At 40.1% G+C, this 12257-nt stretch overlaps 1 protein-coding gene across 1 annotated transcript in view; it reads left to right on the forward strand.

The window, feature by feature from the left end:
* Positions 1 to 515: 515 nt before the first annotated feature.
* The window catches only part of lama1 (laminin, alpha 1), a 64858-nt gene continuing 53116 nt past the window's right edge, over positions 516 to 12257 (forward strand). The window contains exons 1-3 of the mRNA XM_061238737.1: positions 516 to 627; positions 8026 to 8196; positions 8511 to 8623. Coding sequence (XP_061094721.1) covers positions 567 to 627; positions 8026 to 8196; positions 8511 to 8623 — 345 coding nt within the window. The 5' untranslated portion in view covers positions 516 to 566. The remainder of the gene's footprint in view (positions 628 to 8025; positions 8197 to 8510; positions 8624 to 12257) is intronic.

The raw sequence follows: 12257 nt of genomic DNA on the forward strand, positions 1-12257 counted from the left end.
ACTAAACAGGATCTCTCAAAATTTTATTTATTTTATTTTCTTTTATTAATTAGTTTGCTTCAGGTTGGTATCTGTTAGCTGGAATTTCATCATAGTTGATAATTTTAAGATTATGAAAGGCACTAAATCAAATGCAATCCATTATGGCCATTGCATTTTAACACATATTCTATGAATTACTCAAATATGAAAATTAAGGACCAAATTGTTGGACCGCATCCAGCATCCAAAACGTGCATTCCTGTGAATCAGACAGGACGATTCTATTTTATCTGGAATTTGTTCTCACACCCCTACTCTCCCGGGGAATGGTGCATTCCACAGTGCCTGCGACTTTGTAGCGGGATGGAATGAAAAGTTGAGACAAAAGTTGGTGCCGGATGAGAGCGTGCAGAAGGAAAGTGCAGAGGGGGAACCTACCGTGTATAAACCGAGGAGACGACACGGAAACCCGAATGGAAAGAAATTAGAAGCATACAAGTATAAATTAAAGCGTGGAAAAACATCACCACAATAATTGTTTTGACAATTAATTGATAACCACAGATCCACGTGCTGGAAGTGAAATGAAGGGCTATATTGTAATAGTGCTTCTGTGTGCATCCTCTGTGGAGTGCCAGCAAAGAGGTGAGCTGGAAATAATGCTTTTCCTATTGACTCTGCATTTTCCTTGAATGATCTTTGAACACGAGGTCCAGAAACTGCGGAAACATATTTTTGGTATATAGTTTACTTGTGGAGATTTTTTGAACGATGACCGAAATGAACTTAGCTTCAACTTAATATTTTCCTCCTGAATTGTAGGCTACTTAAACATGTTATTACATAAAAACGTCTCATGTATTTAAATAACGTTCAATTAGCATCCTTTTCAAGCTTAAATGGGTAATGGATAATTAACAGTAGCCTATTGTTAATTCTGACATTGCATTTGAGCAATATATTACTTTTATAGGCATTTATTTGTGTGGAAGTTATGCTGAGAGACATACTATAACTACTACACATATTGTATATGTGGACACCGTTAACGTGTTGCACTTTTGTTCAAAGCAATGTAAGCTTCTTATTAACATGCAGATGAAGTAACAAACCCTTCTACTTGAAATAGCCAACAGCCTGCGGTCGGTTTACTTGCCACCGCAATGACCATTGCGAAGTGTTCAAGATAGGCTCTCACAAAATGAAAGGGATTCCAGGCCTTTATAATACAAATGAATGGTAATGCCAGACCTGACTTTACGCTTTGTTACATGACCCACCATAGAGTATATATACAATATACTCCTCCACGACGTGACAGTATCACCGATTTGCAATATGGGAAGAAATTATAGATTGCTATTTTTCGTTTTATAATTTGTATTCTGCAACATTTTGTGATATTATAATATGCATCATGTAATGTAGCTAGAGTATGTAGCCTATGATTCTGCTTTCATGTCTGGCTTTGAAATATAAAAAAATTGCATAATTTATTACAGTTAGCCAGTAATCTCAACCAGCCACATACTTCTGTATACAATCCTGTGTACTGGATATAAGCTGCTGGCATGTTCCTGCACAAGATTATTTTTCTGCCTGATTATAATAGGCCATGACTCTTTATCTTCAATCCTAAATGTATAAATGCAGCACAATGCCCTGGTGAAGCTATTCACTAACATCTGTGAATGGAGTAAACAGACTTGAATTCGAAGTACCCTACCTAATTTATTTAGCAATGTAGTCAGAAATGCGAGAGGTGATTGTTCTTAGCACCATTTGTTCTGACCTCAACGGCCGAGTGAAATCCCATCAAAGTAAAACAATTGAAAGTGATGCTAACAAGATGGCAACAAAAGGCAGAGTGAACCCAAATGGGGCCAAAATAACACAACCATATTAATGAGATTTTTCGCCAGTCATAGGGAGTTCAATTTACAACCTTTTGGTTAGTTTGACCCCCCAGTGAAATTAACAGGTGACAACAGACTCCCATCACAGCACTCCACTGTGAGAAATCATGATCGGATCCCTTTTCCGCATACCAGCCATTGCCACTGATCAATGAGATCCGCTGGTAGCTGTTTGGGCTTTTGAAGATAACAAGCATCATAAAAATTATCACAAGCTGTGCTTTCATCTATAGTTTCCAAGGCTAATTCTAAAAACCCTCTGCATCTCACTCTGCATGTAGTCAGATGCATTTTCAGTTAATTATTCATAAAACGTCTGCCTCAGATCTTATCTCAGAATAATTAATGTGCCACATTCATACTATTTCATTAGAACATAATTGCAAATTGCTAATTGATACTGAACATGCGAGTATGTTTTGACCATATAGTCAGTTGGAGAATGTCTCCCTATTCTCTTGTAGTGTAAGTTTTGGATCTCTGGATCAATAGTTTGTGGCCCTGCAATGGATGGATGGTTTTTGCAAATTATATTAAACTACAGGGCCTCTCCTTCTGGGATAGCCTTTAGTTCCTTTGTGACACTGAAGAGGATATGTTGTGGAATATTGATCAATTCGAGGAAGATGATGCAAATATCCTGGAAACTGTGTAATGCTGTGTCTGCTTCTGTGTCTTATTTTAGTACTGTGCTGTTTAGATGGTGGTTTTTAGAGTATTACACAACATTTACATTTGCACTCATATCAGTGGCCTCACAAAATGAAAAAAATGCTTTTAAGGCCGCAGCACTTAAATATCTTGACTTTCTCTATAGTCCTTTTCAGGTTCAGGCTGGATAGGGAGAAGATGTAAGAAATGAACTTATAAAAAAGAACTTATACACATCCTATATTTTCTCAAGTAAAATATTTTCTTCGCTTAGAATTTAGAACTTTCACCGTTCAGTTTTTGTGTACTGCTATTAATTGCAGAGGAACACATTGTCAGTTGTATTCTTGCCATACACAAGTGTGGTCTCTGAAAGCAAACCTTCATTCCATCATGATCAATGGTCTCACATGTCTTTCAACTCTTTCAAGGTGCAACTTTCTCTCTGTGATGGGGTTGTCCTGCTTTGCTTGATTTGTCACAGTACCTGCTGATTTCTACTAGGGTATGATGCAGATGGTTTTGTGCAGAAATCTGTACAAGTACTTAGAGACCAAATCACTGAGTTGCCCCCAGTGTAGCTTCAGGTATGTGATTCTGGTTCAAACAAACAATAATTAACTTAAAAATAAACATAAAAATAAACTTCGGCTTACAAGCCCTGCAGTAACTAAAGGAATAATTGTATCGTTTACTGTTGAAGCTTGAGGACAAAGCACATCTCCTCTACCAAGGGAGAGATTGTACATCATTGTTCTTTGACATGTAATAATCAGGCATGACAGCTATAGTACTCGCCTTTGAACATATTGTTTGTATGAAAGCTCAAAGTACATATACCCAGAAGAGCCAATCATCTCATGTAAATCTCGTCCAATCTGTTATCACCAATGTTGACACCCTTTTACCATCTTGATTGTGTTACTGTCGACAGTCCTCCTCAGTAAACATTTGCATGTGATACCTTTTAAACCAATCTAACAATGGCTTAGCAAAGTTGCAATATAAACACAATAAGATTTTGTCAGAAGAACATATTTTTCCTATCAATGTACTGACACACATGCTCTACTTGTGGATTCTTCCCCTACTTACTGAGTTTTAACTTAATCTATTTTTTTATGTGTCCTATTTTGGAGTTTAGTTGTGCTCTTTGACCCTACCCAAACAATACCCCAACCCTTACTTCCACTCAACAGTGTCTTCCCAGCTGTGTTGACAATAGAGAGGATTAGCTTTGTGTGAAGGTGCATGCTGCCTCTAGGCAACAAGGGTTATTTATTAGTGCAGGATGGGGTGCTGGAGGCCTGGAATTGCGAACCATGAACTTGCACCACTAATTTTCCTAATGTGTAGCTTTGCATCATGGAATCACTGTTTTACTGCAGGGTTAATCATTTGAAGAGAGTTGCTGTTTGAATGGGTTATTTGTGAATCTGTCTGTAGTTCACATCTTACCTTAGGGGTGAACTACAGACCATGTTAAAATGTTATCAAGTAGCTTATTGGGAGTAGGACATTGCAGGCTTCCGTAGACTCAATCACCCCATCTGAAAAGTGTTTGTTTTTTCTCATCTCACTGTCTCAACTGAAATGTTTATTTTTTCTGAGTATGTTTTCATTGTGTAGTTTTTCCATTCACCTCTTCTCCTTTCTTTCTGCAATGTAGTCTTCTAAAGAAATGGGGGTGAGATTCATTGTGGTGATTGAGGGTGGGGGAGGTTTTTGTGTGGGCGGGGGATGGTCAGATGGTCAATTGGTGGGATTTTTTTGGTTTGCACTTCATTGTGCATGAAAATGACATAAGAGTTTCTAACAAAGGGAACATGAGCCTGCTCTTTTGGAAACACTGTAGCTAAGCAGCTTGTAACCATGTAGATTACCTTGTATGTATCATTTTTAATGTCTGTCTTGTTGTAGATTAAGGTCATGTTAAGGTGTCTGCAAGCAGTACATTTTTATTGGAAAGTGAACCCTTGCGAAATTGTATAGGTTGGATATAACAAATACTCAGCTGTTACCGGACTAATGAATAAATTCCTGGTACCTTCAAACCTTTTATTTTTACAAACACTTTTCATGAGTTTTGAAGAAATGTTATGACCTTCATGTAAATTCTTACAGCGTGCAGAAATATACTTCACTTCTAAAGTCAACCATAGCGTTGAAATGTATTTCTGAAACAAAAGGGCCATTCTCTTTTGAGCCTTCTTACATTTAAGGGGACCCAACAGAACTCAATAATTAGGTGCACTGTCTGTCATCTAAGGGTTTCCAGTTTCATTGATCCCCGCATAACATGGCTGACCTAGTCTGCCCTGATAGTAGCATCTCTTTTCTCAAATGTGAAGCTCGCAGTTCTTCGCCCGCTAACACAGATGGTTTTAATGATTGAGCTGTTGAAAGGCCTCATTGTGTTTGTTGACCGCCACATTCCAAAGATAGACAAAGCTGAGTAGAGTCTGCTGGTGTAATCCAGGAGCATTCTGATGAGTTAACCTTTTGGAACTGATTTGGTTCAGATAAGTCCATCACCAGAGATCGCTGCTTAAACATTGCGCTGCATTGAAAGCCTACCTTGTTGCTCGGTGGAAAAGTTGACCTCTAACTGCCGTTGAACAGAAGTAAGATTGGAAATCAATCAGCTCGTCATCCTACTCTCACCTTTCATCGTGGTTAAAGCCCCTTTATTACTTAAACATCTTGCATTAATCCCCCTGGGGAAAGTATGTTTAAGTGCAACATTGTAATAGGTACATTACAAACATAGTTTGCCACCATATTACCAGTACATGTGCAATTCTAAGACAGAACAAATTATTGTATATTTAATAGAATAGAATATAATTTGTTTAAAACTAATTTGTTTTGTTTATTACTTAATTAAATATATAAAATGTGTTAAAGTGATCCAGTCTGCAAAAAAATCAAGAAGAGCATTAGTCAATGTGTTTTCTTAATACACTTGAAACAGCGACAGTATGTAGGAGTGAAAAAACCTAATTGTTCGATCAGGTAAAGCTTGTGTTGGGAAAAAATACTTATCTCTTTTGAGCCTTCAGGGCCTAATTTAATTAAGCTGGAGTGATCTGAGTAACCCCTTGATTATAACTCCAGCTACTCTTCCCTTTCATTGAAATGTCTTTGGTGCTATAACAAGGGACCACTCACTGCTTTGGTCCACAGGTTCTCACTCATTTGGTCTTAAGGTTGGTGAAGCCATTGATGGCTCGACAGTGCAATAAACTCCTGCGCCGCATTTCACGGAATGTGTAAAAAGCAGGTGCTCGTTCAGCGGCGTTTACCTAGATGATCACCAGGTCACCTGGAACAACAAGGGAAGAGGGGGTAGAGCCACGGGACTTTACTGGAGACAGCAGCTGTGCTCCTCCTGTGAGGTGGAGAGCACGTCCGTCTGTTCGGCTTGATTTACAGATCGCCTGTGTCACCCCGACCTCAAATCAGTCAGCACTAACTCTCTGACACTGCTTTGTGTAGAATGACAGCGGAGACTTTGAGCAAGTACATTGCTTTTTTATTTATTTCTACTGCGGTACACATGATGGCGAGGCAAGGACCCCTTTGAGTGAACTGTAGTTAAAGTTTAGGAGATGGGACTTTTCAGCAGCAGGTTGAAATATGAGTGTTAATTGCAGGTCATATGAAAGTATGTTAACATACTGAACCTTATGGCTTATTCCACTTGGCAGGTGTGCTGTTCAGTCAAAGGACATCTTATTCCAGCAAAGTAGCATTTTCTTACAATGTGTCCTTTAAAATAGGGAATACTAGGTATTGTTTGACAGACCTAGTCCTTGAGATATGCTCATCGTTTTTTTTTCTCTTGAGAAATAGTGAATGTTGAATGGGCAATGGTCAATAGTCAATGGCCCTTTTTATCAGACATGCATTGGCTGGCCCCAGAGATGCCAGAGTACAATCAGAACAATTACTTTTTATCTGTTGTCTATTCTTATCTTTGGGGCTTTTCACATTTAAATGGCTGAATAATAATTTGGAGGGCATTTTAGGTCAGCTCGATTTCACATTGAAGAAAACAACTCTCCTTCATTCAACGAGAGTAAACCTTTTCTCAGTATTGAGTGGATGGAGTAGTGTTGCAGGTTTTATTTTTCCCCCGTGTAAAATTTGTAGTTTTTCATAGGCATGGACAGGTCAGATTGTAGTGTTTAGCTGTAGAACATCCTTTGTGCACTTCTTCTATTGTTCTTCTAGACGGGTGAGGTGTAGCTGGTGTAAGACAAAGGCCTAGGGAGGTTATCACCAGCCTTCAGGATGAATAGAGTTCACCCACCTCCAATTGTCCGAGACATCATTTTACCCATCAGTGGTCCATGTAAACACACGGGGGATTGTGTGTGTGTGTTTGGGGGATGGAAGGCTGTCCTTCAAAGACATGCCCTGCAGTGCTACCATTTTTGCAAAGTGGCAAATTGAAAAGCAGTGGACGTGTGCTGATGGGTCTTCCCTCAGGGAGGTCACTCATCTGAGACAGGGTGTGAGGGTGGGGGTGGGGGTGGTTTCTCCATTTTGGGGGTGCTCCTAAATATCAGCTTTGAGCTTTCCAGCTTTTCTAACACTTCAGTCTTCAACGGTAAATGTTTAATTCGGATAGCTTTGCATGACACAAAGGGAAATTATAATTTTGCTTTAGTTATTTGTTTGTGCTGTTCAGAGCCTCTTGTTTCCCCTGGTTTTGCAAAACAAGAAACATTATTTTGAAGAAACAGAAAAGTAAAGAAACGAGACGTAAAATACATCGGACATTTGATCGTGTAAACCTCCGTCTCGTAATCCTTCTGTTTTTACACCTGTAACTCCGTTGTTTATTTTGGAAAAAGAAAAAAAATGAAGCCAGTTTGCCTGATTTCTGGAACAGTAATTACAGTGTTTCACGTGCCTGTGGTCTGTGGAAACCTGCACACCACAAGAACAATTACAGTGTTCCCACACAGAGAACCCGGCTCTATTCCCTTTGGAGTTTCCATCAAACAGGATGATTCACGTGACATTCCAACATATTGTATCAAGTCTAGACAAACCGGAATGTGACCCCAAAACCCACAGGAAGCACATATGAGTTTGATTTTAAAAGTGCAAGGCAATTTTCTAAATATGTTCAAAGTCTAGATAATTAACTCTTATTGGACACCCTAAGCCAGGGTGATACATACTGAATTACTGACCTTGCACTTTGAACATGTGCCTGTTATCTTATTCACTTCTTTTGAAGGGCTCCAGATCAGGATCAACTACGTAATTTTTTGGGGATTCAAATATTTTCCACCCTTTATTAAGATTGTCTGTTGTATTGGAACCTATGAGATACTAAAAGTATAAAGTATGAAATAAAAGTGCAAACCCTGCCTTTTGGCCTTCTTGGTTAGCCCAATTGCATCAGGCAGGATCAATCGACTACGGTGGCTTACCATTATCTTCCCCTGCATCTTTCCAGGTCTCTTTCCAGCCATCCTCAACCTGGCCAGCAACGCTGACATCTCCACCAACGCCACCTGTGGTGAAGTTCAGCCGGAGATGTACTGTAAGCTGGTGGAGCACGTGCCACGTCACCGGCTCAGGAACCCGCAGTGCCGGACCTGCGACAGCCGAAGTGCCAACCTAAAAGGTTTGGATTCTGAATTTCAGCTCTGCAGTTCCCAACGACCATACTCCATACAGGCTTAAAAATATCCATAATAATATCCATTCTAGGTATTTGGGTAATTAAGCCAAAACCATTTTTTTAAATCATAATATGGATTGAATTAAATGATGGATTTTTAAATTGAGGGATAGAAGCATTATATTTCTGAGATATTGGATGGACATGATTACCTCAAGGTGTTACAACGCAAGGTGTTACAAAGTGTTACAATGTCATTACAGCATGACCTATTATGCATGCATAAAGAGCTGATCCGTGGTTGTTTTGCAACACAGAACGACACCCCATCTCCAATGCGATTGACGGAACCAACCATTGGTGGCAGAGTCCCAGCATCAAGAATGGCCGTCAGTTCCACTGGGTTACCGTCACTCTAGACTTGCGACAGGTAGGACTAAGACCTCAGTGTTGTCACGGTCCTGCTTTTCTGCACCTGGCGAAACAAGTCTACATCTTACTTTTTTTACAACTGTAGTAATGGTAGTCACAAAAGTCTGTTCTATGCAATTAGTTTCTTTCTTGGTACCAAGCCTACACTTTCCCTGTGTTCCGATAGGCTGTCCCCAGTAGGCCCCAGGGCTTAACTGGAAATAAAACTTTCAGACAGGAAGTCACACATGTACCCTTTCCTGTTCTAATTCTTTGCACCCCTCATCAGCTGTTTGATACCTGAAGCTGTTAACCTGCCTTTCAGGCATGTGTTTTAACACACCTGCCTGTAAAACCCATACAGATTTACGCCCCTCTTTAAAGGATTTACTACGCTCTGATTGGTCACGAGATGCCAAACTGATTGCCCCCCTCATGTGAGACTGACTTGTTACAATAAATCTCTGCTCACAAATTTCTCAAGGCTAACCGAATCCAGGAGCAAGAGATAACGTTTCATTGTATGAACCCTGAGAAGGTCATTTCTCAAGGTCATCAATAACTGATACAAAATGTTGTGTGTTTTATCTTAAGCCCTGATATTCATAGGAAGAGCGATGTGTGGTTTTAAGCACCAAAAATGAACTCTATCCAATTTTACATGTCCATTATCCAGTGCCTCTCATGAGCTTTACCAAGAACAGGGTGTTCTAGTGACTGTGTCTTTAAGACTTATATCAATGAACCTCTGTTCTGATTGGCTGGCTGGCTCCAATGAACTGAATGCCGACTGTGCTTGGATTTGTTCCGACTAGAAGGTGGGCGGTGCTGAAGTGAGCATGCATATCATTGTGATGTCATAACTTCATGGAAGTCTGAACGGCTCATTTACAGTGCACATGTACTTAATATGGATTGTGTGGATTTATTTTGGGACTGTCCGTTTTGATACTTTCTCCGTTTTTTATATAATAGTCAAGGGAAATGTTATTTTCTACCATATGGGATCTGTAAAGGAGTTTAATGTTCCAGTGAGGTGATACACTCTGAGCACCCAGCACCACTGAGCAGCGTAAACTCGCTGATGCAGAATGCACGGCATTCTTCCTCTGACGGAGAAAGACCTCGGTGGTGGTGGTTTGCCTGAATGCACCAGACACCCTAATACCCTCTAATTACTTTACTGATTTGAAGTTAAATGATTCCGTCTGTTAAAGCTGGCTTTGATAATCAAACAGCGACTTGTTTGCATGTATGGGATCGGGATCATGTATTCCTTTAGATGAATTTACTAAAGCACCTGCCAGTATAAAGAACAGTTGTTGAATGCCTTGTTGTATGGCATATGCCTGTTTGTACATTGTATTCCCATAAGAGCTGGTGTTTTGCATACAATATTGGAGTAGGCAGATTGCTTTAGTTGTTCAATGCATTCATTATATCCAGGTGTTGAAAAACCATAGCAACAGAATAGGTTATATATCTGCAATTTTATTTTTACAGAAAGTCTAATTACATTACAGTTATTTAGCTGTCACTTTTATTCATCTCAGCTTACATTGATTAGACTAAGCAGGGGCCAATCCCCCTCGAGCAATGTGAGGTTAAGGGCCTTGCTCAAGGGCCCATCAGCTGCACTGATCTTATTGTGGCAACATTGGGGCTTCAAACACCAACCTTCCAGGTTCCAGTCAGGCACCTTAGCCACTGGCCTGACTTCTTATTCACTACTTTAATTTTAAATTCTAGTGTTTGGCAATTCCAGATTGGGGAGAATTTATTTAATTTTATGGTGAGAATAAGGTCTACTCTAAACAAGTTGGAGAAAAAGACATAAGAAGATATAAAACTCTCGCACAATGTATCTTGCACCAATTCTTTAATTGAATCGTTTTGGAAGCAATCATTCCTCAGTGTCTTGCGTAGAAAAGCACACACAGTTTTTCAACTACATTCAGGCACAGGGAAAGCAGAGAGGCTTATGGGTAGACAAGGGATCACCACGCCGAAAGTGACATGGTGCAGGGGGTGGTTTTGTATGTGGGTTGAGGGACAGACTATAGAGTGTGACGCATGGTAAAGTGAAAGGAAAGTGAATGGATGCTTTTCAAAGAAAAACAGAAATTCTGTTGATTCTTAGTTTCTGGTTCTCAAGGTACCAGTGTTTACTTTTGGTTGCTTCCTGTATGTGAGATGGTCTTGCACGCTAAGCTAATTTAGAGAAAGTGCTTTCTCAGTAGGATAGAAAGCCCAGTGCAATGGCATGCCTTCACTAAGCTCCATAGTCAATGGGCTGGACTGATGTGACCTGAACCTGCTGGGGGACTTTGGCAGCAGGAAACAGTCGCCAAATTGTTTTTTTGTGTCACCGTGGCGATTAGCCACCATTTTATACCGGGGGCCAATTTAAATGGATAAGCAAAAGAATCTGACCCCTGTGGCTGTAGGTTGGGCATGCAAATTCCCAAATGAACAAAAAGCGCTTTCTTCAGTTCAAAGCAGGGTAGATTAAACAACCTGTAACCGCAGTGTGGACACCTCTTCGTGAAAGTTATTTGGATTTAAACAAGCCATTAAGTTGTCTTTGGTGCAGGGTGGAACCTTCCTTTGTGAATGGCTGCAGGTTTGCTGTTGGGGGGAGAAAAGATAACAAGCCTCGGGCAGCTGGGGATTCAGCCAGTGGGAACAAAGCAGGACTGAGACACTGGGATCACCAGCTCCTAAAACTAACAAAAAGCCAATTCAGCTGGCTGCGTCGCTGCTCTGGTTGCAGAGACAGGGGTATCTTCTGCAGACCATGTTCAAACTGAAGCTCAGGAATACAGAATTGAGAACGCAGGGTCTGACAAAATCAAAACTGACCCAGGTGGCCCTCAAAAATGCTCCATTTTGAGGTTATTCGATCTTATGTCCATATAGCATAAAGGATTCCATTATTTGTATTCTACCAAAATCTTGAGTACTTTACCTTTCGGCAGTACCAAAGGGATTTCAGACAAATACATAAGATAACATGCCAATTCAACACATCAAGCCATGATAGGTACAAACTAATCCAATGCCCTGTTCACAGAGTTTACCATCAATGAGTGCAGAGTTTGTCATTACTTCTGAACATAGACCATGGTGGTAGAAGTCATAACTAGGCCTGACCATTATTTTGTTTCCTGGGGAATTATGAGATTTGCCTTTGCCTTTGTTTAGTTAGGATAGAGGGTGAGTGCGTGGGCCTTGAAGATAGCTTAGTGTCCTACAGTGGACCAATTTATTTATTTATTACAGTGGACCACAATTTAGCTACTACTACAGTACTGTTTTAGTGTACATGCTGAAATTGTACAGCTGAAATATGTAGACCACTGAAGTGTGTCAAGGGGCCTAACCATCTTGTAAGCACCTATAATCAGTGATTTAGTATCTGTTAAGGCAAACAGTTTTACTAGAATCATGTGCACATGTTGAAGTTCAGAGAAGGGCAATTAGGGATAAATTATTTGCTAATGCTACCACACAGCAGGCAGGTACAATACATGCATAAGTAAACATAAGACACATGGTAAAAAAAAATGTATTGTATTATTCTGATAAAACCCTCATTCGTATAAAATTGTGTAGGTTCTAGGTGCACACCGAAGCAAATACTGTCGTTGCCC

Source organism: Conger conger, chromosome 4 (assembly GCF_963514075.1).
Source record: "Conger conger chromosome 4, fConCon1.1, whole genome shotgun sequence".
Taxonomy (NCBI): domain Eukaryota; kingdom Metazoa; phylum Chordata; class Actinopteri; order Anguilliformes; family Congridae; genus Conger; species Conger conger.